Below are 26,921 nucleotides of genomic sequence, written 5' to 3' on the forward strand. Positions count from 1 at the left end.
TCAACGGGATATAGAAGAGTTGACGGACTTTATTCTGCGAAAAATTAAGCTGACGGATATGCTGTATGGGAAGAAACCCGACGCGGAGATTATTGAAATAATCTTACCAAGATTGTTACCTGCTGTTCAAGACTACTTCGAAATTAGAAACCCAAGCACATTGCAGGAGCTCTTCGAATTGGCGGTCAAGTTCCAAAATCGCAGAATAGCGGAAAAAGCTAGAGGGGCATCGTATTCTCAAAGTATCCGAAGGCAATCTTCAAATGAGCAGACCAGAAATGCAAACCGTTCTTATGGGGAAAAGAGCTATCAAGCTAACTCATCGAAGCTCGAAGGTCAAGGCCCAAAAAGGAAATTTGAAAACAACCGTCCGCGTACCCAGAAGGCAGAAGTTGAAAGAAAAGCTTTAAACGAGTAGAGGGGCCTGTGAAAGCGAGGGTCCAGACCCCGGAAGTTTTGAAAAAACCCTCAAAAAGATACTTAAATACGGTCATCGTAAAAACTCACATTTACCAATTATACAAGTCCTGGTTGGCGATGTACCAGTAGAAGCCCTCATCGATACAGAAGCAGAAGGTAATTTTATGAGTGATATTTTTTTTTAAGAAGAACTTTAATAGGTTACGATTATTTAAAAATAAAAACACAGAAATCATAGCAGCGCAAGGACAAACTTGTCAATGTATCGGAAAACTATCTTTAAAGATACAGGTTCAAAATGAAAGCCTTAAAGTATTAATTTTTGTAGTAAAAAATTTGCAAAGTCCACTTATTTTAGGTATGGAGTTTTTAAAAGGCGCGAAGGCCGAACTGAATTTTCAGGAACGTTCTCTCGTGCTGGAGATGGATCGGAGGGTGATGGAACCAGTGGAACAACCGCAAGTCTACCTTAGCCATTTGAATGACCATGAAAGCCATCCAGCAAGTGGTGAGTACTTTTTCAAACTTGTTTTCAAAACGGCCTGGTAGTTGTCAAATAGTTACGCATGAGATACAGTTAACTGCCGACAAACCCTGTAGGACTAAACCTTACCGCTATGATAAACAGAAAGAGCAAATCATAGAAGAACATATTCAGGAAATGTTAAAGAATAAAATAATAACGCCCATAAATAGTGAGTACGCGAGTCCAGTCGTACTATGTAGGAAAAGAACGAGTTTCCTCCTTCGGATAAAAGGGCTTGGAGGTTTGCTATCGATTACAAAAAACTTAATAGTGTTACTAAATTCCTAGTTTACCCTTTGCCGGTTATAGAGGAAATTATTAGAAAGATTAAATCTGCAAGATACATGACTACGTTGGGCTTAACGTCTGGCTACTATCAAATAGCTATGAGACCCGAAGACATACATAAAACCGCGTTTATAAGAAAATCGGGCACTTATGCATTTTTACGCATGCCCTTTGGGTTGTGTGGGGCCCCGTCAACATTCCAGAGAGCTATGGACATTGTTCTAAAGCCTGTCCTAGGAAAATCGACTTTAATCTATCTAGATGATATAATTATAACGAGTAGTACGTTGGAACAACATATTAAAGACCTAGAAGAAGTTTTTAAATTATTAAAAGAGGCCGGTCTTACAATTAACGCCTCAAAATGCAAGTTCGCAACTAAAGAACTTAAATATCTGGGTTATAAAATTTCGCAAAAGGGTATAGAAACTCAAGATTCAAAAATAAAAGCCATCAAGAATTTCCCACCTCCCAACACCGCCAAGAAACTTTCTTCTTTCCTTGGGTTATGTTCTTATTATTGGTCACTCATAAAATATTTTGCTAATATTGTTGAACCCTTGTTAGTAATTAAAAGAAAGAAAAGTAAATTCACGTGGACAGCAGAAACAAATATCGCATTTGAAAGGTTAAAAGAAGCGCTCATCAATGCCCCTGTTTTGAAATTCCCGGAGGGGGACGAAAACCTGGAAATTGCAGCAGATGCGTCGGACTATGCTGTAGGTGTGGTTCTTATTCAAAATGGCCATCCTTTGGCATTTTTTAGTAAAACGTTGAACCCTACACAAAGGAATTATACAGCTACAGAGAGAGAGAAACATTAGCCGTATTAATGGCTGTACACAAATTTCGAGTTTATTTAGGCAAAGCGCCAGTAACAGTCTTTTCGGATCATGCGGCTGTTGGTAGACTTTACTCGGCGAAAAACCTGACGCCCAGGTTAATAAGATGGGCTTTAAAACTTCAAGAATATAATCTCATAATTAAATATAAACCGGGTAAGGAAAACAATGTAGCTGACGCACTTTCTCGTATAAAACTGGACGATGAAGGAAATGAACTCAAATGCGCTGTGTTGACTTCAAAAATTTTAGATTCTAGAGAAACAATTATTGCTGAATTGAAAGCTGATCCTGAATTTGGAAGTATATATGCATATTTGAAAGACCCCGAAAGCTTTGAGCCCACAGATATCGATGCGATAAGAAATAGAGCAGAAAACTATGAAATAATAGATAATTTATTATTTTATACGAAAACAACAAACGAGAATCTTGAGTATAAGCCAGTCATCCCAGCCTCGCTTCGATTAAGCATTTTGATGGAATTACACGACGCGAAAACAGCGGGTCATTTAGGGGTCAGAAGGACTTTAAAAAGGGTACGCGAGGCGGTATATTTCCCGCAATTATACAAAATAGTAACTGCGTATGTCAGGTCCTGCAATCAATGTCAGTTAATAAATGATATTAATTACAGCCCGGCCGGGTACTTAAATAGCATTCGCGTTACATTTCCGAATGAAATTTTAGGCATAGATCTTCTTGGTCCTTTCCCCCAGAGGGAGTTAAATAAAAATCGTTTTCTTTTAGTAATTGTAGATCATTTTTCAAAATGGACAGAAATTGTTCCACTTAAACGCGCGTCAGCCAAAACAGTCGCAGATGCATTCTTACACAGATACATTTTAAAATACGGTGCACCGATAAAAGTCATTAGCGATAACGGTAAACAATTCGTTAGCCAAATATTTCAAAATATTTGCACTGGACTTGGACTCAGAATGGTTCCGTATAGACCACAGGCAAACATAGCAGAAAGAGTTAATAAAAATATTGTAAAAATAATTCGAAGTTATGTTAGCACACATCACAAGCGCTGGGATGGCTACATAAATGAGTTAGCTTATGCTTTAAGAACGGCAAATCACGATACTACGGGAAAAACTCCAGCAGAATTATTTTTAGGACGGAAGTTAATTACGCCATTAGATAAATTATTCTTTGTGCAACAAAGAGAGCAAGAAATTAAACAAAAAGATGTGCAAAAACTTATTGACCAGGCGGTTAAAAGCTCGGATACGGCAAGAAATAGACAAAAGTTATACTATGATAGAAAACGCCGTGAAGCAGATTTTAAAGTTGGGGATAAAGTGTTGAAGCGGAAATTTTCTTTATCAAGTGCCCCAGACAATTTTACTGCAAAGTTAGCTCCAAAATTTGAAGGCCCCTATGTAATTCAGGAAATCAAGGGAATCGTATTGTACCTTAAGAACGAGAGAGGGGAAATCTGTAAAGCAAGTCCCGACCAGGTGAAAAAATATTATAATCAAAATGATTTTGAAATCCTTAAAAGTTTCTTACAGGACTCAAGCGTAAAAGAAGTGGAAGGTCAAGAAGTAACGTCACCCGCTCCACCACCCAAGAAGCAGAGAACTGAAGAGAAACCTAGCCCTTCTACAAGTCATGAGACGGTACTGAAAAGAAGAAACGAAAACGTTCAGACTCCAGCATTTAAGAGATACAAGAAAGCAACGCCGCCGCATAAACAAGCTTTGGCAAAGAGGAAAACACCACTTACAACGTATCGCAGTAGAAATTCTGCATCGAGGAGAACGCTTCCAGGGCCAGAGTGTCAGGTGCAAACAAGGCCGCCGTTCCCGAGAACGAAAAGACCACCACCAACAGAAGAAATTCAAGCATGATTCCAGACCGGACGACGCCAAGACCAGCCGTCCAGGGGCAAAACGGAAGAGACAGCAACCCGACGACTACCACTCCAAGAGGCCAGCATGCAGAGGGCGAAAAAAAAAACAACGTGGACGACACTCGAAGGACACTAAGGAGACGACTGACGTCGATGAAATCTATAACGTGGGAGCAGTTCTGCCAGGAGAGGATGTAGGAGTTCCAATCATCGAAAACTCAAAGATAAGTTAAAATCTTCTATAAAATTTTTTCTTTTGTTCCGAAATGTTATGCGTAAATACGAAGTTCTATGTTTTGACGAAAGTCAATGTATCTCAGTTGATACTTAGTTTCGTTTTACTTATTTAGCTAAGGCAAAAGTATTATTTTCTTTCAGTATAAAATCTAAGAACAAGCAGTTTCTGTTGGTCAAAAGACTAATTCTGTTATGTTAAAGCCAAAATTTGGCCGAAGATAAAAATAACTTCGTATTCTTGTATTAATAAGAACAGTGCCGCCAGCTTGGTGAAGAATGCGTAAAGTAAAAATTGATTTTTCTCTTACTCATTTTATGGTAAATTGTAAAAATCATATGTATTAGAATTTTGTAAATATACGTAAATACTTGAAAGTTATGTAAAAGTAGAATTTAGTCTAGAAGCATAAAATTTTAGATGCTAAAAGTAAATGCTCAAAAGAAATGAATTCAAATTTAAGAATTAAACTGTAGATAAAATCATGCTTTAGAGCGATAGCCTGCATGTCTAAAGATGAATGAGGGGGAAGTTAGAATGAATGTGTTTTGTAGGGTTCTCCACCTACACTTGAATTTTAAGAATGTTAAAATAGCCCATCGAGTTGTAGAATGTCGAGTAAGGTGTGTCTATTTGGTCGTTGAATTCTAGCAAATCATTGTGGTTAGGGGAAGTGTTGCAATACTAAAACACGAATCTTCCCGTTTGACACCACACATGGTGGAGAGCCAGAGTCATTTTAAATTTAAGTTAAATTCATATTTGAATACTTGAATGAATGTGAATTAAGCAGTAACTAAGGAAAATAAATCGATCAAAAACAAAAACTTATTCAGTGTCAAGAAAGTGTAAATTATAATGTATTTAGAAAGATACTGATACTTATTCCTTCCAGATGCTGGAAGGAAGAGAACAGATTGATTGCTGAAGTCCAGAAAAGCTTGCTGTAAGAAGAGAGAGTTAAATAAGTATCTACAGAAATTTATTCTACCTTTTGTGAAAAACAGTTTTTTTTATGTAAACGAGGCTCTTAAAATTTAGTTCAGAATTGTGGAAACTTTTCAACAGGTCGTTTCTAGGACCTGCTTCCAAGTTTACCAAATTCTGGCAGCTGCAAATGTAGGGTTTATATTTATTTTAACTAACATTTATTTTAAGTTTACACTATCTTTCCTGTCAAGCCTTACTTTACCCTGGAATTGCCAATGCCAGAGTATGTAAATTTTAGTAGAACGCGCAAAGTATTCAAAATTGTCAGCGGAAGTAATCTGAGTTAAATAGAAGGGAAACGAGTTCGAAGGTGTGCTTTCTTGCTTCACGAGCGTGGAGGTGGCTAGTTAGAAATTGAAGAACCACGCGTTTCGGCCTGTGTGCTTGCCTCGGCAGATTGTTAAATCTTTCAACGTAATATTCAGAAGTTTGCTGAATTGTCAGCGGTATCTTAGAACGCGGTTAGGTTAGTTACGTTTAGAGAGCCGCGTAGTTAGTCACTTGTTGTTATTCTTTTTTGAGTTTCTTATTTTTATTTTACCGCCGTGTCGGCGTAGTTTGTGAGCGTCAAGAGCAAGCATCTGTAATTTTTAAAGTTGAATAAAAAGGGATTTAAACCCTTCTCAAGACTTTGTATACTTTCCAGTTCATAGCAGTCACCACTATTGTTGCGTGCAGGTTGGAAGCGCGCAACATTACAACTTGTCACAGTTCCATTGTCTAACACCTGTAGCTCAGTACATCAATTAATCACACTGTCGTTTAACACCATTATAATGATACTTTTCTTGAATGTTTCGGTGCAGGTACGTGTTACCATTTTCCTGCTAACTGAACTGGTGTCTGAAATCAGATTGCAAACTAGAACTGTCACTAAAGAACAAGACAGCATTGATCTAGATATCATTATACAAGATATTGGTCAAAGTTTGCAAACGTTAATATCTCCAGAATCTTCTTCGGCTCGTGAATCAGACTTTCACGAAGCTTCTCATGTTCACAGAAATGTACTTAACAGTTAATAATATTAGTTCTAATCCAGCTGTCCCGAAAGCCCAAAATCTATGCAATCTAAGGCTGTTTCCTTTTCCTTACGTTTTATTCTGCAAAGTTCCTCTTCTATATTTTGAAATTAATGGCAGTTATACATTGATTATAATGTACTCTATGTGCATTGTTATAGTTATTCTAGATTACATTGTTGCTATCGTTATGCGTTATAATACTTTTTGCATGTCAGTTCTAAATTGATTATAATATAATGTACTCCAGTTTATTTTTAATTTGCTTCACATAATTTTTTTACACTTTTCCTATGCTCTTAAAGGAAATTAACGCCAATTGCATACTTGGTACAAAGAAATTTATTGACAGTTCATATTTGCTTACTATATATTCACTTTTTCTCAAAATCATAATGGGCCTTTAGTTACAAGCATATTGTATTCGACTTTGAAAACTCTGAAGTAACTTTTTTGTCATTTTTTTTGTAACTTCATTGCTTGAGAATTTTAATATTTTAAATATATGCCAAGGTAGAATAATTAATCTAAAACAAAAAAGTTTCATATAAAAAGGAGGTATTTTCAATATTTCACATGAAAACTCATATCTCTCATTAATAATGTAATATGGAAGCAGAAGGAATCTGATGTAATGAAAAGGTTTATAGTTATTAATCGTTATTCATTATTCATTGTAAGTCTTTAAAACGTACCTGGTCCATCGTACTTTAATTTCATATGTCCAATAATAACTGGAGTGACCAACTTGAATTTATTGTGGGTGGGCTTCATATCTTCCAGGATGCCGACTCCTTTTTTTGTCCAGCGTAATAAGAGTTCCTCTTCAGGCAGAGAATCTGTAAGATAAATATATGTAATCATTTTATGAACTTGAAAGATATTTCAGGGCTTTCTGAATGCAGTGAACGCTCTTAAAAGATTTGCTAACGAATTATGGTAACGAATGGTGGTGATGAATTATCGTTCATGACCTTTTAGTGCGAGTGCCACTGTAGATTTATTTAGTTATTTTAAAGCAGGTATACTTGAAAGATGAGCAATTCTTTCTCCGGAACCCAAAACTGTACCTTTCGAATACGCTCCGAGTATGCTACCGTTACACTACGAAGGCATGCTGGAAGAAGGATACATACCTTATAAAATAAATATATTCGATATTTTAAAAGAAGGAAATTAAAATATATTAGTGTAAGTAATTCATAATTTTTAATTTTCAAAGGCTAAAATCCATACTAATGTACTTCTTAATCAGTTTTCCTTAACAGCCTTGGTAGGCAGATAGCCCTAGTGTGCTTTGCCATAATTAAATACACCACCACACCACCTTAACAGCCTTGCAAAATTTTCCTTCATATAGCAACCTTGTAATTAGCGTAGCTTCTACTTTCTTCCTGTCAAAGAGTTCTGTCATTCTTTCAACTAAGAATCTAAATTCCATTTGTAATACTAATATCTCTGATTAATCTAGCCCATTTACTATCACTTCTTATTTTCTACTTCCGGCCAGAATTATAAGCGTTAAGGTTTTTATGCAAAGTTGTCTGGCGAACGCCAAGTATTTAAGTTGTGGCTTTTTGCCAAGAGAGAGAGAGGAAACAGTGAGTCGAAGCAGGCCGCTTACCTTAGAAGTTACGCAGTTGCTGTTTGCCTTCCAGGCCAGAGGTTTTAATCCTTTTGATAAATTTAAACGTATTGTACTGTTCACAGTTCTCTGTACTACATACGCTTCCTGTTATTATAAGGCCAATCTTCCACGTTTATTATTCTAAAGTTAAATTAGAGTTTAGTTTTATTTTTATACTTTTACGTTTTGACCCCAAGTAGCGGGTCGGTGTATTCCGAAGTACGGAAGTTTTTGTAAAACAGAGAAAAATAAAGGGTTTTGTATACCCTTCTTGTGTATCCTGTTTACTTCCCACAGTTTTGAACATAGCCTTAGTAAGCTCTCTGTTCCGAGTCAGGTCCTTGCATGTTCCCGAAGAAGGTTAGAAGGAATATTGAACCTGATAGTGGCGCCCAACGAAGAAGAATAACCATGGCAGAGTTTCAAGAAGAACCTGTGCTGCCTGCAGAAACGGCTCAGAATCCAGAAATGCCAGCTGCCGCCCTGGAAGAATTTGGTTACATCGTCCAGACCATGCGCGCTTCGATGAAACCAGAAGCAACATTTAATGGAAACTCACCGGTAACCAGTTTTTTGGAAAAATTGGATGACCACTTCATGCTCTACCCCGTGCACGAGTTTCAAAAAGTTACCTTAGCTACCAGCGCTTTGAGGGGCCAAGCGCTTAACTGGTTCAAATGTATAGGCAGAAGTCTCTTGGGTCAAGCAGGAAGTCCCACCTATACTTACGAAAATTTCAAGACTGCCCTACTAAAAGCCTTCCCTGTTGTAAGGGATCGTGCGAAATTAGAAACGGAACTTTTCAGTATATATCAACAAAGAATTGAAAACCTCTCGAGCTTTATTTTAAGAAAAATTCACGTTTTCAAGCTCTTGTATGGAAACCGTCCGGATCCTGAAATAATTCAAGTGATTTTGCCGAGGTTACTGCCCCAAGTGCAAGACTTTATTGAATTAAGTAATCCGCCTACACTGGAAAAGTTATTTGAGCTAGCAATCCAGTTTGAAAGTAGAAGAACGGCGGACGTCGAAAGAAGACGCCAATATCAACAGCGAAACCAATTTGGTACGCCAAGACTACAGCAAACTCAAGCACACGGCTACGGAGAAAAAGCGAATCAGTTGGCAAGGAAACCCGAGCATTCAAAAACAGCCGGCGAACGTCGACAGTTCAATAGCAACCCAGGAAAAAAGTCTCAAGGCCAGTGGAAAAAGAAGGAAAGCACGGAAAGGAAAAATAATTTAAACTAAAACGGATTTCTGCTGACGAGAGGGTGCGGAAATCCGAAGGCCACGAAAACCCCTCTTCCTACAAGTTAAATACAGTAATGGTGAAAAATTTGACTCTTCCGAAGATTGAAGTGTTGGTGAATAATATCCCAGCCACCGCATTCCTGGATACCGACGCGCAGTGTTCCTGTGTGGCAGAAGATTTTTTTAGGAAGTATTTTCGCAAATACCGCATATATAATTCGGATAATACGACAGTGTTAGCGGCGCAAGGAGAAAAATGTAAGTGCATAGGTAAAGTACCTTTGTATATCCGTATCAAGGACGAACAAGTAAAGGTAATGTTTTTTATAGTAAAGAATATGCAAGCACATTTAATCTTAGGAATAGATTTTCTTTCAGACGCACAAGCAACACTGGATTTTAATGAAGCGTCCCTTAAGCTGACAATGAAACCAGTTCTTACAGAAAAGGCTGAACCGCCGATGGTAAATCTTGACCACCTACCTAATGACGAGCAAGATAGAATCCGACAAGTGGTAAGTGAATTTGCTTCGTTATTTAGTGATATTCCAGGATTTACTCAGGTTACTAACCATAGTATTGACACCGGAGATGCAATGCCAGTCCGCCAAAAACCATACCGGTATGATAAAAATAAGGAAAAAATTATAGAATGGCATATTACCGATATGCTACGTAAAAAGATCATAACGCCCATCTCAAGTAGTTATGCTAGCCCGGTGGTTTTATGTAAGAAAATAATGATTATCCTTTGACGCATCCAAAAAGGTGGAGATTCGCTATTGATTACCGTAAATTAAACTCCATAACTAAATATCCGGTATATCCGTTACCGATCATTGAAGAAATTCTAAGGAACATAAAATCAACCAAATTTATGACGACTTTAGACTTAACGACTGGTTATTTTCAAATAGGGGTTAGGCGTGAGGACGTGCCTAAGACTGCTTTTATAACCAAGTCTGGCACTTATGCATTTTTGCGTATGCCTTTCAGGGGCCCCGGCAACATTTCAGCGATGCATGGACATTGTGTTAAGACCTGTTCTTGGAAAGTCCACATTTATCTATTTAGACGATATCATTATTACTAGTGATAATCTCGACCAACATGTACAGGATTTAAGACAGGTGTTTTCTTTATTAAATGAGGCCGGTCTAAAAGTTAATGTCGAAAAGTGCAAATTTGCAGCCCCTGAATTAAAATATTTAGGTTACAAAATATCTCAAAAAGGAATCGAGACAGACGAATCAAAAATAATTGCTGTACAAAAGTATCCGACTCCAACCACGGCGAAGAAGCTCTCTTCTTTTCTAGGACTTTGTTCACATTATAGGTCCTTTATAAAAAATTTTGCAGCTATTGCTGAACCATTGTTAAAATTAAAAAGGAAAAAGGCAAGATTCTCGTGGACGGCCGAAGCCAATAGTGCTTTCGAAAAATTAAAACAAGCATTAACGCAAGCCCCTGTGTTGAAATTTCCTGAAAAGGATGAGAATTTAGAAATTTCAGCGGATGCTTCGGATTATGCGGTAGGAGCGGTACTTTCGCAAAATCAGCAGCCCGTGGCATTTTTTAGCCGAACTTTAAATCAAACACAAAGAAACTATTCCGCGACCGAGAGAGAGGCACTTGCAGTTCTGTTAGCAGTGCAAAGGTTCCGAGTCTATTTTGGAAAGGCGCCGATAACAGTGTACTCTGATCATGCGGCGGTAACTAGATTGTACTCAGGTAAAAATTTATCCCCAAGGTTAATAAGAAGGGCACTAAAGCTGCAAGAATATAATCTGGTAATCAAGCATACTACCGGAAAGGAAAATATCGTAGCAGATGCCCTATCAAGAATTAAAATAGATGAACAAGGTAATACCGTAAAGGTGGCAATGCTCACAGCATGTACAATAAATTCCCGAGAAACTGTAATAACCGAACTGGGTAAGGATCCTAAGTTTGGAAGCATTTATGAGTATTTAAAGGATCCTGAAACTTTTAGCCACCAAGATATTGTGGCGATAAGAAATAGGGCGGCCCATTACGAACTAATAGATGGTCTATTATTCTATACAAAAACTACGAATTCCAACAACGAATTTTGACCTGTTATCCCAGCTAGTCTTAGATTAAATATCCTGCAGGAGCTCCATGACAGCCCTTTAGCTTCTCATGCTGCTATTCGAAAAACCATCCAACGCGTACGCGAGGCAGTCTACTTTCCTGAACTGCAAAATTTAACAAGGGCGTATGTCCAGTCCTGCTCAACATGTCAAGCAGTTAATTATATTAATTTCCGCCCGGCCGGGTTTCTAAATAGTATTAAATCCGAATTTCCAAATGAAATAATTGGCATCGATTTATCGGGCCTTTCCCAAAAAGTCAGTTAAATAAAAATCGCTATCTCCTTGTTATGGTTGATCATTATAGTAAATGGGCCGAAATTGTTCCCTTAAAACGAGCCTCCGCAAAATTAGTTACTGATTCTATTTTAAATAAATATATTTTAAAATACGGGGCGCCCCTAAAAGTTATATCGAATAATGGTCCTCAATTTGTAAGTAATATATTTGAAGACATGTGCCAAAAACTGGGCATACGTCATTTAAAAATGGCCCCGTATCGGCCGCAATTAAATATAGCGGAACGGGTCAATAGAAATATAGTGAAAATTATCCGTAGTTATGTTAAAAATTTTCATAAAAGCTTTGATAACTATGTCAATGAATTTGCTTTCGCCCTTAGGACCGCAAAACATGATACAACGGGCAAAACTCCTGCTGAGTTATTTCTAGGCAGAAAGATTATAACGCCGTTAGATAAATTATTTTATGTGCAACAAAGAGCCCCAGAATTTAAAATGGGTGATATAGAAAAACTAATTAAGGAAGCAAAGAAGAATACGGAAGTAGCACAAAGAAAACAGAAGCTCTATTATGATTTGAAACGACGGGGAGTAACTTATAAAGTAGGGGATGAAGTTTTAAAAATTAAGCATTCACTTTCTTCAGCACCAGAAGATAAGACTGCCAAATTTTTTCCACGATTTGAAGGACCATATGTTATAGAAAAAATAGCTCACGCTGTAGTAGTGTTAAAAGCCAGAAATGGTGAAACCTGCTCAGCAAACATTGATCAAATCAAACCCTACTTCGATCGTAATAAAATGCAAATATTTTCAGATCTTTTGCAGGATCCGGCACGGCAGACACCGCAGGCACAAGCTCCAGAGGTGGAAAAACGACAAGTACAAGGGCAAGCCATTAAGAGGCAGGAGCAAGTGAAAAGAAAATTTCCCCGCGGGAAAATTGAAGGTAGCAAGAAAAAGAAGCCGTTCCACCGTCCAGAAAAGAGAGTTCACGAACACCCCCAGAATGAAGAAGGGAGAAGGACGACGTATGTGAAGAGAACCAGGAGATATAACGGCAACTATAACCCGGCTCTAAAACGGATTACTCATCCGACAGGACTCTCCGCAGCAGATGTCGCCGAACTGCGGAAGGGCCATCAGCGGCGGAGGAAAAGTTACAAGGAAAATTTGAACGGCCAGCAACGAGGTCCAAGCAGGAACACGACAGAAGTTTCCCGGTTCCGCCAAGACCAGCTGCCATCAAACGGCCAAGACCACAGGCAGAGGCGAAAAAGAAGGTATTCAAGGGTGACCGAACTGGAGAAAAAAGAAAGCTTCTAGAAGAAGGCACTGAAGGGCGAGCCCGCACAAGAAGGAGGATAAATCAAACGAGAATCTACGCTACCTTCCAGGACTGGGCCCAGAAAAGGATGTCCGAATATCACAAAGATAAGTAAAATTTTATGTTACTTTGCAAACTTAAGTTAATCTTTCATTCTTACTGCAAGTGGCAGATTTCAAGAAGATTTACCTCATGCGAGGTCTACCTTTATCGCCAAAAGGGCGAGAAATGAGTTGTTACCGATTTTGGTATTATGTTTTTCAATTACTCGCGCGTAAAACTAAAGTTGATGTATAATAGCGTTGTGTAAAGACTTAAAAATTGTAAAAAGTTATTGTATAAATTTTATTTAAAACATTCTAGCAAGAAAGAAGTTTTAGTCTGAAAGACTTTTTGAAATATAGTATTTCAATGTAGAAAGAATTGGCACTTGCTTTGAAAAGAATAGAAGTTAACAATGTACTACTAATGTATGTTTTCAAATGTGTAAAATTAACGGCATGTTGATATGTTCTTATATACAATGTGAACTGTTATTTTAAATGTTAAGAAATACCGTGATATGGTAAAAGTGAATGTTAAATTTTTTTTTATTCGTGTGACTGTAAAAAGACTAAAGCATGGCGAATATGTGTTAAAGGTTGAATGATGTAGTTAGGCTCTCTGACGCTACACTTTAGAGTTAGCCACTTTTAGAATAGTACCTCAGGGTTTAGAGTTGAAAGTAGGGTGTGTTAAGAGGTCTTGTTATGTTGAATTTTAACACGTTAGTGTTTTGATTGTAGGAGGAAGTGTTGAACACATAGACATAAACACATTCGTGTTTGGTGTTCTTTTACAACACATGTCAGAGAGCACGGGGAGAGATAATTAAAATAGTCATGAATGAAATAAGAATGTTAAGAGAAGTATAATTATACATGTTACTTGCCATTTCATTGTGTAACATTTCATTAAACTAGTTTTCCTTCCAGATTTCTGGAAGGAACCAGATTTGAATAAGAGCTCCTGTTTAGATGGAGTACAGATGAAAAAACAAATTGTGTATCCTGGGAGCTGCTATTGTAAAAACAAATTTCTTTCTTTTAAATTTCTAGTTTCTAGCGAAACATATTTGTAAAAGATTGGCCTCGCGTTAGATTCTAGAGCTAAAAGTTTTCAACAAGGTCGTTTTAGACCTCAGTTTCAAACTAATTAACTCTGGCGGGAAGTATGTAAGGATCTTAAGTTTTACTAACGTTTATTTTATTTTAAATATTTACTATCACTTCTTATTTTCTACTTCCGGCCAGAATTATAAGCGTTAAGGTTTTTATGCAAAGTTGTCTGGCGAACGCCAAGTATTTAACTTGTGGCTTTTTGCCAAGAGAGAGAGATGAAGCAGTGAGTCGAAGCAGGCCGCTTACCTTAGAAGTTACGCAGTTGCTGTTTGCCTTCCAGGCCAGAGTTTTTAATCCTCTTGATAAATTTAAACGTATTGTAGTGTTCACAGTTCTCTGTACTACATACGCTTCCTGTTATTATAAGGCCAATCTTCCACGTTTATTATTCTAAAATTAGAGTTTAGTTTTATTTTTATACTTTTACGTTTTGACCCCAAATAGCGGGTCGGTGTATTCCGAAGTACGGAAGTTTTTGTAAAATAGAGAAAAATAAAGGGTTTTGTATACCCTTCTTGTGTATCCTGTTTACTTCCCACAGTTTTGAACATAGCTTTAGTAAGCTCTCTGTTCCGAGTCAGGTCCTTGCATGTTCCCGAAGAAGGTTAGAAGGAATATTGAACCTGATAACGTACGTAATTTGTTTCGAGTTGCCCATAATTCAATGAAATCACATCTTATACCATAAGTTTAATTTAAGAAAAGCAATAACTCCCCGAGAACCGCATGCGGACAATACGAGACTTACAAAAGTAAATAAGAACAATCAGATACCAAGAAAGGGGAGCAAGAAAGAAGAAGTAAAAATTTAAAGAGAAAGAAAAATTTACACGATGACAGAAAAGAAAACTTCAAGATATTTAAACGATACATTCTTTAATAAAAACATTAAAAAGTTATATATAATTTAAATTCAGAAAAGTTATCTGCAAAATTATCTCATTTCGACCTTGTGCTCTTTGCGGCCACAGGAGTGCAGCCGATTTAATTGGACTTAAGATACTCGAAATCTGTTTGATGCCAAATTGATGTTATATGTCCAAAGAAAAATTTGGTAACTGTAAAAATGCATAAAAGAATAGTTACTTTTAATTTTATTTCGAGCTTCAGTTGTAAATTAATTTCCGATGACGGACAACAGTTGTTAATAACAATAATTATTATTCCGCCTGCTTCATCTCTAAGTGGGCACTACAGCTCAATCACATCATCCTGATCATTCCACCAGTACATTTTCGTGTGGTTTATAATTTCAACCTTATTTTATTTTAAACAATGAGATATAACGTAGCTTTGTTGGGTTATCCAACTTACAATATTTTATTGTACTTAGTAGTAAAACTAGCAAAATTAGATTAGTAAGAAAGCTATTATACATATGTAAAAGTAGGCTTGCTGCCATCACATTCATCAGGCGATAGACCTGGTTATTTGCTATTATTAAATTTTTCGCTATATAAACAAATTCAATGACAGTTCTGGCTCCTCGCTGCCTGTAAAAGTTGTTTAGTAGATCTGTGACTGAGGCTGGAGACGCCCTGAAGGTGAGAATGGGAAGCTCTGATGGAAGAGGTGAGGGGACAGGCTTTCACGTTGTGGAAAACGTCTGCTGAGGATGCATGTGCGCCGCATGCACATCTAACGTGTTGATGGAAGAACCTATTGAAGTCAGCTCACTACCACCAATGGTTTGTGAAGGCTTGTTGTAGGTAGAAATCCATTTTAACCTCTTCTTGGAGATGTTAAATGTATGCCTACCGATGTCTGAGTCGTCCCATCGTTCTTGCCAGAGGAATAACAAGGCGCTCTAGATCTTGTGGTTGGCAACTTCCATGGAAAGGGGAACCTCCATGTCGATGGTGTCCCGTGGCTTTGGCAGGAAATCGGGTCTTTCAATCTCCTTGGTGCCTTGGTGGTCCCTTACCCAGCACAGGGATACACGTTTTGAGGAGGGAAGGGAGTCTACTCAACACTTCCTTAAGGGAGGAGATGTGAAGAGCATGGGAACCATATTTGTTGAGTGCGTGGATGACAATCATTCAAACTGTGTTGAAATTAATGGAAAGATGTTAAGTCAAATTTTTGAGGAAATGTGCTCGGGTCTTGACACAAAGTGTTTTAAGATGATCTCTTCTCAGCCACAGTCAAATATGACAGAGTGGGTAAATAGGAATATGGTTAAAATTTTACGCAGTTATGTAAATATATCATCAACGGTGGACGCAGTAGTTACATCTAAGACTAAACAAAGCGTGCAGAGCAAAACGAAGATTGCCAGTAAAATAAAGAAAATGAAATCCGAGGTTTGGTACAATTTCCAAAAGGAAAGCTACAGACGTGGTGAAAAGGACCAAGAAAGCTCGAAAATTTCAAAAACACGTAACAAAACTTCAAAGGCAGGAACAAGTAGTTAGCAGACTTCCCGACCCCTTGAGTTAAAGGCCAAGTCAGCTCAAAGAAGAAGGACAACGAAAGACGAAAGACCCAAAAACAGTAATGACAAAAAGAACGCAAAGAACAAGTGAACAGCTGCATACAAAATAATGATGAAAATGAACTCTCGAAAATAAAAAAGTGCAGTGAAAATTAAAAAGATCCTGCGACCATAAAAGGAAGAAAGAGGTCAGCCGAAACTGTGGAAGATAGTAGTAGCAACAACATGTTCCCAAGTAAAATGGTTTCGTAAGAATGGTGAAGGACCTCTATAATCGATGAGAATCAGAGACTTAGCGGCAGAGAACAAAATGCTTGGAGAGGACTAATATGATACCATTCGCGAAAAGGGTTTGGACAAACACAATATTTTTGCCCTCATAGAATGAATTTGTGGAGAATAGGGTGAAGGATTACCAGAAAATAAAACACGAGTTAAAGTTTGATTTATTGGAAATATTAAGCTATGTAAGTGTAGAAACTTCTGAGTAGGCTTTCATTTTACCTCAAGAACTTAAGTTCTGAAGCATAGTACGAAGCCCTTTTTGCCGATGAATTCATATGCTTTCTAAGAAACTATTTTTGTGTGTTAAATGCCACTGCGTTGAAATAATCTATGAATAGTTAGAAAGATTTGGCAGCATTTAAAAAATAATAGTAACTAGAGTACGCAATTTTGCATTAGTTCTGTTAATCTTATATCGTAGTCTCAAACTAAGAATCCACTAAAATTTTTTTTAACTTATATTTGTTTTATTCAAATCCTGTAAGTAACGGAGTTTTAAATTCGCAACTATCGATGAGAATCAGAGACTTAGCGGCAGAGAACTTGGAATGCTTGGAGAGGACTAATATGATACCATTCGCGAAAAGGGTTTGGACAAACACAATATTTTCGCCCTCATAGAATGAATTTGTGGAGAATAGGGTGAAGGAAGTAGGTAAATATAGAGAATAGGGAAAAGCTGTGCAATTTATTAAACTCTAGCTTTTATTATAAAGTTATTTGATACCTTTAAAGAACTTCTTTTACAGAGCGAACGAAAATTTCCTTAAAATCTAAGTACGGTTAAATAAATTTAACTCTTTCGCCGTCCTCTCCTGTGCGCAAAAAATTCCGCCCAGCGGCCGTCTGTTTTTCGTAGCGTGTAATGTTGTTTTTTCTGTACATGATAACTTTCCATACATGACTTTCGTAGTGGATGAATGTCAATGAATATTAAATTATAAGGAAATAAAGCATAATGGAAAAATAAAAATATCTCTGCTTATTTCTAACTGCAGGATAATTCGATAACATCTCATCCAGGCGATCCACTTCTACCATTTTGTTGTTGCAATTTTTTACAATTATTGGTTTTTTTACAATTCTATCCGTGTTCCAACATCAATCATTGAGTTATTATGGACTGTACTCATCAAACGTATATATCCTTCTTGTTTTTCCAATTCACAACCTCATTTTTTCTATTTTTCTGCTGAGTAGATGTTGAAGCCATCTCTCACTGTCTTGTATCTTAAGTAAAATGACGCGAATATTCATAAAACCAGGCGCAAATTCAATTAGCCTGATTAGTGCTGCCCTCTAGGAGGTATTAGAACAAACAAAAATAAAAACTCAAACAATTAAAAATTTAGAAAGCGTTTCAAATGTTTAAAAGTTTTAAAATGTAGAAGAATGCTTGAAGCGCGTTACGGCCGCCTTGCGGAAGTTTCATTTGAACGCGCTAGGCGCGTTACGGACGACGAAGAGGTTAACTTACGTTTACATAGATAGGCAACCTTATGTTTACGTTCGACGAATTACCAACTAAATGTTTGCGTTCAAATTTTTATTAAAAATTTAAATTAATTAAACTCGAAATTTTAACTAATTTTTGTATAATATTTCTCCACCGCGTCCAATTGACATAAAATAAGAAAAATGTATTAAGCGAAAGACAGAAAACTTCATATATATAGATGATAATTTTCTTTTCTTCATAATATCTAGAAATATACAATTTAAATACCTCAAGAACATTTGAAATTTCTTTTCTTCAATATAACACATATATTTTTTAACTGTTATTTAAGATATTGCATGATTGTTTTGATCAATATGTTTTTAAATATATATTTTGAAATTTTGTAATATTGACTAAAATGTTTCTTTACGTAAGTCATTACCAATTTCAATGAGAAACAGTGTAAGTTTCATTATTAATTTTCATGATTTCTGATTTAGAAACAATGAAAATACTTAAATTTGTCTTTAATAAAAAGAACCTCCTACACGTGTGTTTATTATTAAAGACAAGTTAAAATGAAACGAAATCTTATGTTCTGTAGAAGAAGGCATACAAATAAGTGAAAGACATTCTCCAACCAATTTTAATAAATATTTTTATTCTGATTTATTTCTAAATTTGAAAAAGAAGTCTTATAAATTATAATTCAATGGATGTGCACATTCTTGTGTGGAGAAATAAATTTTATAATAATATTAAGTAGAAATGGCATTACAACCGATAAGGTATTCATATATTTTCGCATTTTTATTCTTTTGCTGTCTATGTTAACGTGATTTAGAGGAAGTAAAGTTATGATGGTAGTTGTGATCGAACAATATTTTCATTTGAGGAAACAGCCTTTAATTATTAAAACCATACGCTAATATACATTTTATGCAAGGAAAATAGTTTTTCAACATATTTTTGGAATTTTAGAATTCTGTTTTCGCTTTTTTGAGTTTAATGTTGATACATATTTTACGAACCTAACAAAAGCAGTTTAAATGTCATCTCATTTCTTAAACATGGTTCCAATGCAATATCCAGCACAAATGCCACTGATATAGAAAGAAAGAAGAAGAAATGCATGTTCATCTACTGTTTTTTGAATGACATTATTTCTTCTATTAAGAAAGTTAACACAATAAGCATGAAAGTCACTTGGAAGATTTCCGTTAAGTCCTTTTGTCGGTAGTTCAGTTTTAGGTTGTTGCAGAGATTCGTTGGCAGAAAGATCCGTCTGATTTTGATCTTCATTTTGTTTTAAATGTTTTTCTGCCTATTCATTTGCTGACGCGCTTACACTACAAACAGAAAGAGGATCGTTTTTTGTGTCTAGAGCAGGTGTCTTGAGTTTTTCAATATTAGTTTCAATAAGAGTGATGTCTTCATCTTCCGTCTTGCATATTACATTTTCTTTGTAAACATTTGAAACCACATTTAAAAGTGATTCTTGCTCCAGATCCTTCTGTTCGTTGTGTGTTCCGGTATAGCTAGTTTCGACATTTGCATTATTTTTATACTTGTTTAAAGCACTGGAGCTTAGGTTTTAATGACATTATCGCCAGAGCCCGGCATAGTATTTGAAATTCCGTCAGTGGTGTTTTCTTTCATTGTTCCTGTATTGCTTCCAAAAGGGTGACTTCCACGCTTTGGTGTAATCTGGCTAATGTTAGAAAAATCCCCTGCAGTTTTCTGTTGATAAGTGGGCTAAATTACTATCATCTTCCTTTAGCATATTTCCATTAATTATGTTGATGATCTCCTCTCACTTTTCTCAAAAGGCTCCTTACCTTTGATAACAGATAGGATCTTAGCGGAGGTTTCATTTTCTATGTATTGATTCTTGGGTACTTCAGCGAATTTTTCAGATTCAGTATAGCCAGATCCATGACGTGAATTATTCTCCATTTCCTCATCATTGGTCACATTTTCATAAAAACCCTGCACTTCATTGCAAATTTCACGTCTTATATCTTCTTGCATTATTAGTAATACGCTTGCTTGAGAACATTTGTTCTTGTCCTTTGGAGGATTACCACTGCTTGCAGAGAAGTCGGTTTCATCATATTCCGTCCACAGATCTATTAAATTAACATCATCCTGTTGGTTCATATTTCCAGTGATGATGCTGCTCATGCTTATCTCGTCATCCGTGAATGAATTCATAAACTGGATATAAGATGTGTTTTCATCCAAAATTTGATTTTCCGTATATCGCCTTCCAAGTATTTCTCTACTTTTTATTAAAAGGCTTCTTCCACAATCACTTGCATCAACATCAATTAGTTTTTCGCTTTCGTCAATTTTCATTTCGTTTACACGGAATATTTTCTCAGAAACAGCTTGAATTTATTAACAGTAGAAGTTCCATGAGAAGTATTTCTTTCTTGATAATGTACATCAAATTCCGTAGCGAAGTCATAAAGGTCAGTATAGGTTTTTTGTTTAATACTTTTTTTCGATGGTGACAATGATCTATCAATAATGTTAAGCTTTGCATCAGAATATGTGTTTTTGTTGCGTTTCAAATTGTATGCACTCAAAGTGCGTAAAATAATACAAAAATAATTGTCAGAAAAATAAATATAACGATGCAACTTGCCTGCAATCCAAGATAGTTAAAAGCACTGGGAGGCAAAGCATTCGTTGTTAATATCAAGCCCTCAATCGCTGTTAATATCAAGATAAAAGAGATTAAAATTATTTTACTCAGCAGTCCATGCATTATGCACTGTAATCCCCGTTTTACGGTTCACTCACACCACCTAAAATCAGTTTTAAATTAGAAAATAGCTTTTCGACAAAGCTTTAAATTAGCAAACTAAATCACTTTCTGAAAGCAGTTCACTCCATAAAGAAAATAAAGCTTGATTTGAAACGAATTGTTTAGATTGGTTTCCACTAACATTGGTCTCGTTCTAATCAATAATACACTTCATTAACAATGCGAAATGTTGTTGCAAAATTCCACGAAGGAACCCTTTTAGTTTGTTGCAGCCTTTTATGTATAATAAATGACAATAAATACTTTAATTTTTAATTCTAAGTTTGTATTGTTACATTGAAATTTTCCGTGGCATAAATCTGGAATAATACCTGTAACCACGAAATTAAAATTTACAGAGATTTTGAAATTAAAATTTTATAGTTAGTGTAACAACACATTTCAAGTTGATATTGTCGTTTCCTATAGTTTTCTTGGAAACACAAATAAAAAATTACCGCTATAATTGTGTAACAAAATTCGAAAAATAAGCACAAATTTATAGACCAGACTGCATATTTCACTTGCAGGGTTTTTTTTATTTTCCTAATAGATATTTTTAATTTTTAGCCACGTTCCTTTAGTCTCTTGTCTCCCACCCAGAAGGAGTAATCGGGATCACCTCTAGAACCAGTATTTAGGGAAACTCTCGGTCACTTTCATACAGAATTGACGTGAATGAGAAAGGGATGGGCTTTCACTTGAGGTGAACGAGTCTGTGTTTTTCTACGATGCTAGAACTTAGTTTTCCGGTAGAGTAAAATGACCTGCGTACCTAACGGGCTTACTGCCCACTAATTCTTACCTAGAGTTTCATTTGCTCTTTTCCTCATCTGAACAGAACGGATTGAAACTATGAAATTTGTAAGGCAGATTTTTGCAACCAGTTTAGGTTAGACGAACTTCACAAGGTTTTACCTTGAAGGAGGATACTGTTATTGCTTATAAAGTCACTAGCTCTGTTGTGAGATCTCTGATAAAAGACTTCTCTGAACTTGTTGAAAATTTCCCAGGAATTAGGACTTAACAGAAGAATACCCGTAAAAACGACATACAAACACAAAGTTCAAAAGAATCTACTGGCAATGTCACATGAGCGGTGCAAATGGAATTTCAGGAGTATCTCAACGATTGAAAGCAACGATCTAACTCCCCAACTCTTGCAACGATTCCAGCGTGCGATCGTTTTTATGTACTTGACGAACTAAATGACCAGAATGACGAAACTTTTCCCCAAGAAAGAAGACGACCTTAAATAAGTACAGGCTGCAAAGAAATGCAGATCTACATCCGATTCCACAAGACCGTTTTTCTCTTGGAGTTATCTGGACCTGCAAAACCCAGGAAAAAATTTGAATATCACAACTAGCATCAGAGATGGAGCAAAATACAACCGATGAATCCTGAATCCGGAAAGTGCGGCCCAATAACGGGGCAACTTCGAATTTCCCAGACGAAATTCAAATTGCCACCAATCGTAATCAAAGACTCGAAATACACTTGGATCCATCTCACTAAAGAACATGATGAGTCAAAACTGCAGGATTATAAAGCTCAAATGAAAGCAGATAACGAAACTCACATCAAAGTCTTAAGTAAACACTTTCTTCGCTATGTAACATCCCTTCTCGACAATAAAAACATTAAGTTCCATACTTATCAGCTGTCATGTGATAAAGATATCAAGGCCGTGATTAGAAGGCTTCCAAATAATGCGGACGTTTTAGACATCCAAGCTCAATTGATACACTTGGTTATCAAGTCAATAAGGTGTTCAACTTAATCAAAAGAAATGTCTTGAAATTATTAAAATGCCACCTTTTTTGATTATACTCCAGAAAACAGAAAAATCTCGAGAGATTTTCAAAGGAAACTATCTCATGAAAATCTCCGTTTAATGTTACTTAGGCGGGCGCGGAACCCCAAAGTTCTTCCATTATCAAGCCTTATCACGCTCAGAAAAAGTGCAGGCAAGTACCACGTTGTGTAAAATGTGGACAGGACTATGAGTCACGACAATGTACACAGCCCATAATTCAACTTCCATGCTGTGCAAACAAAGGACAGTAATACACAGGGAGTTTTAAAGCCTGTGCATGTTATTCAAAACATCGATCAGTTCAGGTCACCCAAGGAGTTACTTATGCAGATCATGTCATCCGCAACAGCAATCTGCAAAAGTAGGCGCCAACAACAACAGAGGTAGTGGTGCCACATCAGAAACCAGAAGAAGTAAACACCATTGGACAGCTCTCTAGAGCTATTGCTATGCTAAAAGACGCAATACAAGTTCTCCACACCTCCCAAACTGTGGCAATACAGCAAGAAATGACACCCATAGTCTAAGCTCACAAACTTTTCTCCTTTAAGATGATTTTATCTTGATTTGCCCCCCAAAAAATGCTGAAGAATTTGCCTGACAAAATAATTTATAAGTTGTCTAGCATCTTTAATGCATGCCTACATAAATCGTACTTTCCCAACACATGGAAATACGCACTGACGTTTCTGATACAAACACCTAGAAAGCCGCATGAACACCCAACAAGTTACAGGCCTATGAGCCTACTCTCTGCTTTTAGCAATATCCTTGAAAGTACAGTCTTATCAAGGGTAACCTTGATAGGGTAACCTTGATAAGATTTCCACCCAGCAACAAGGCTTCCGCAAAGGTTTATCGACCACCACTCAGCTAGTTAACATCACGGAATTCATCGGCTGAGCCTTCCAAAACAAAATAAGCACAACTAACCCTGATGCTAGACGTTGCCAAAGCCTTTGACCACGTCTGGCACGTAGAACTTATCTACAAACTCCTCCAAATGGCCCATCTTGTGTTTGGCGCGTCATAATCATCTCTGGTTTTTGCGCCATAATCACTCACTCACTCACTCACTCACTCCAAATGGACTTTCCCGCAAAACCGTTCCTATACTCAGTTTCTTTCTACAGAATAACGCATTTTCAATCTAGCAAGGAGACATCGTTTGAAGAGTAAGCCAAATCTTGCTATGTTCGGCCATATTTCTACGTGCCTGTTAGTTTTCGCTGATGAGATTTAGTTAAGGGCCAAGTCTGTTAATATTTCCATATGGCTTCGGCTAGTTTTTAGTAAGCTATTATTAGTAGTTTCTTATTTTCTATCTTAAGCCCAAGTGCAGCTTTCAGGTAAGCCCGAGAGAGGCCAACTGTAAATATTCTTGAATTCAATAACAGGGTATTTTACACCTTTTTCAGACATCTTACTTTAGAAGTCAGCGAGTAGTCACTACACACTTTTCAAGTATTCTAATTGCCAAAGACAACCAAATTTAACTAGAATCTTATATACTCTTTCATTCAATTCTATATGTGTTTTAAGGCTTCTTTAAACTTCAATAAATCGTTTTAAGAGCATCTCGGGAGGCGAGTTCATTTGTAGGTGCTTTTAGAAACAAGATTTGTCCAGAACATGATGTGCAACTTATATCGCATCTCTCTCTTTTAATTTCAAACTCATATTTACTGAATAAACTAGTTGCTACTGTTCAATAAACGGAATTAAATTATTAACACTTTTCTAATAAATAATATCATCGCTCTTTGCGTTCCTTTCTTTTGAACACTAAAGCTAATAATTGCATCGCTTAACAAGAGAATTGGGGTTGTTTCAAAACTTCTAAAAGTCCACTAAAGTTTTACTACCTGAAGACTTCCTGAAATGGCTAGCTTTAATGCAGTCTCCTAGTACCTATCCTGTTGTCTGAGAAAAGATTTATACTCTTTATTCAAAAGTAAATTTTCAAGATGTTTGCCTCCCTACAAGAATTGACCGGGATATTTAATATCAAAACTTTAAATTTTTGTTGTTTTTTTCAACTTGTTTCGAGGCAGCGATTAATTAAATTAGAAGAACTCGAAGAAATAAAATGTAGTGCCTCAGCAAAGAATATGTAAAATGTGACGGTATAATTACTGATTTATGGTGGTGTATTTAATTATGGCAAAGCACACGAGGGCTATCTGCCTAAAGGAAGGGATGCCTTTCGTGGAGGACTTTCTAAGGGAAACTGGCTCGTATACACGTTACACATGGGGAAAACCACGAAAACGCCCATGCAGCCAGCCCGTTCGCGGGATTCGAACCTCAGACCGAACTACCAGTGTTCAGCGTCTTTACCGCTCGGCCGCTGGTGGGCCCTGATTTATGTATAAGGTCATAGCATTCTTTTACATCGCTTGCATATATTTGGATACTAAACAGTTTAGAACCTGTTCGCGGGACCGAATTCAGATGCATTCTAATGGGCGGCCACCGTTACTTCCTGCGACAGTTATAGCCCTTCCTTTTCCAGGATCCGGGCCCTTACGTATCGCAGTTGGCTTCCCTAACCACTATACCATCTGGGCGGCTTACCCTTATGTAGTCCCTCAGGGGAAGTTATTGGCTCATTTTGATTGAATTGGAAAAGCGTTTATTATTGGAAAGTATTTTTATACTTAAATTTTGATAGTCAATAGAAACACTTCCCGGGGTTTGGTACCTTGTCGTGGTCTGAGGGCTCCACCTCCTAAGGGAGGTGGTCTAAATCCAAACCCCAAAAGAGATTGACAATGGATAAGAAAATTCAGACAGAGACTTCTGTGCAGAGTGATTTGATTGAAGAAGCTCGGACTATAATTAGCGAGCTAGAGACTTGTTTGGAAGATGCAAGTAGAATTACAATTGCAATAAGAAAGAAAGTTTTTAACACACAAGAAGTGTTGTTTAGTTATTTAGTATCTCAAGCATTGGAGATCGAAAATTTAAAAGGAAAATTAGAAATATTGGGCAAGAAACCACAATATGAAAGATCTTTTGCTGATGTTTTAAAACAGCAGAAAATAAGTGATAAGAAAACGTATCAGAATAAAGGAAAAACTAAGAAAATAGAAGAACATGTTGTTCTACTGTATCCAAGTAAAAAAGGAATTTCTTCTGAAGAAGTTAAATCAAAAGTGGTAGAAAATATTGATCCAGTTGAGTTGAAGATTGGTATTAAAAATGTTAGAAAAGTAAATAATGGTGGATTGGTTGTACAATGTTCGAAAAAAGAAGATATTGTTTCATTAGAACGAGAAATAAAAACGAATTCTCTTTTAAGAGATGAAATTCAAGTAAAAGCTCCTAAAAAGAAACAACCCAAAATTATATTATATAATGTGGAGGAAGAATTGGATAAAGGTGAAGTTTTGGAAGCAATTAAGAGACAAAATCAAATATTTGAAAATGGTGGAATTGAACTTTTGTTCAAAATCAAAGCTAAAAATCAAAAAGTACATTGGGTAGCAAATATTCAACCAGAGAAATTTGGTCCGATTATGAATCAAAATAAAATAAAATTGAAATGGTATAGAATCAAAGTAAAAGAATATCTTAATGTTGTAAGATGTTTTAAATGTCAAGAGTATGGTCATTTTCAAAGTAAATGTGATAAAGATTTGATATGTGGTAAATGTTCAAAAAAGGGACACAATTATTGGGAATGCAAAAATGAACCTGAATGTATCAATTGTGTACAAGCGAATAATAAATATAAATTAGATTTAGAAACTAAGCGTTCAAGCTTAGATAAAAATTGTTCCTGTTTTAGAAGACAAATGGATCTTATAATAAGAAGAACTGACTACGGGTAATGTTCTCTTAAAAAGAAAAGGAAGGAAAAGAAAGAAAAAGAAAAAATGGCGAATAATATTGGATTATGATCTATTATTGACAATTGTAAATTTTATGTTTAAAATGTTAAAACAAATTGAAAATGTTATTCATTTTGTTATGGGGTCTCTGTGTATTATAGAACTTATATTAGATTATATATTATTGTACAAATAATCTTATTACGACAAGGATGTCATTTGTTATATGTTGTATTATTATATGGAAAAGTCTTCTATTTCCTAAATTAGGAATATGTTGATTTTAATTTGATTAAAAATTATGTATTATTATATTTTTTGTTGTAACAAGTTGTTTCATTAATAAAGTATTTTAATTTGTTGGCGAGGTTAATGGATCTTCC

General features: G+C 36.3%; 1 protein-coding gene across 1 annotated transcript in view; it reads right to left on the reverse strand.

The window, feature by feature from the left end:
• Positions 1–26,921, reverse strand: part of LOC118194741 (glycine receptor subunit alpha-2-like) — a 149,399-nt gene that overhangs the window by 41,100 nt on the left and 81,378 nt on the right. The window contains exon 6 of the mRNA XM_085827636.1: positions 6,883–7,026. Coding sequence (XP_085683762.1) covers positions 6,883–7,026 — 144 coding nt within the window. The remainder of the gene's footprint in view (positions 1–6,882; positions 7,027–26,921) is intronic.

The sequence above is a fragment of the Stegodyphus dumicola genome, chromosome 12, assembly GCF_044657685.1.
Source record: "Stegodyphus dumicola isolate Sdum_Otavi_A_Nest chromosome 12, ASM4465768v1".
Lineage (NCBI taxonomy): Eukaryota > Metazoa > Arthropoda > Arachnida > Araneae > Eresidae > Stegodyphus > Stegodyphus dumicola.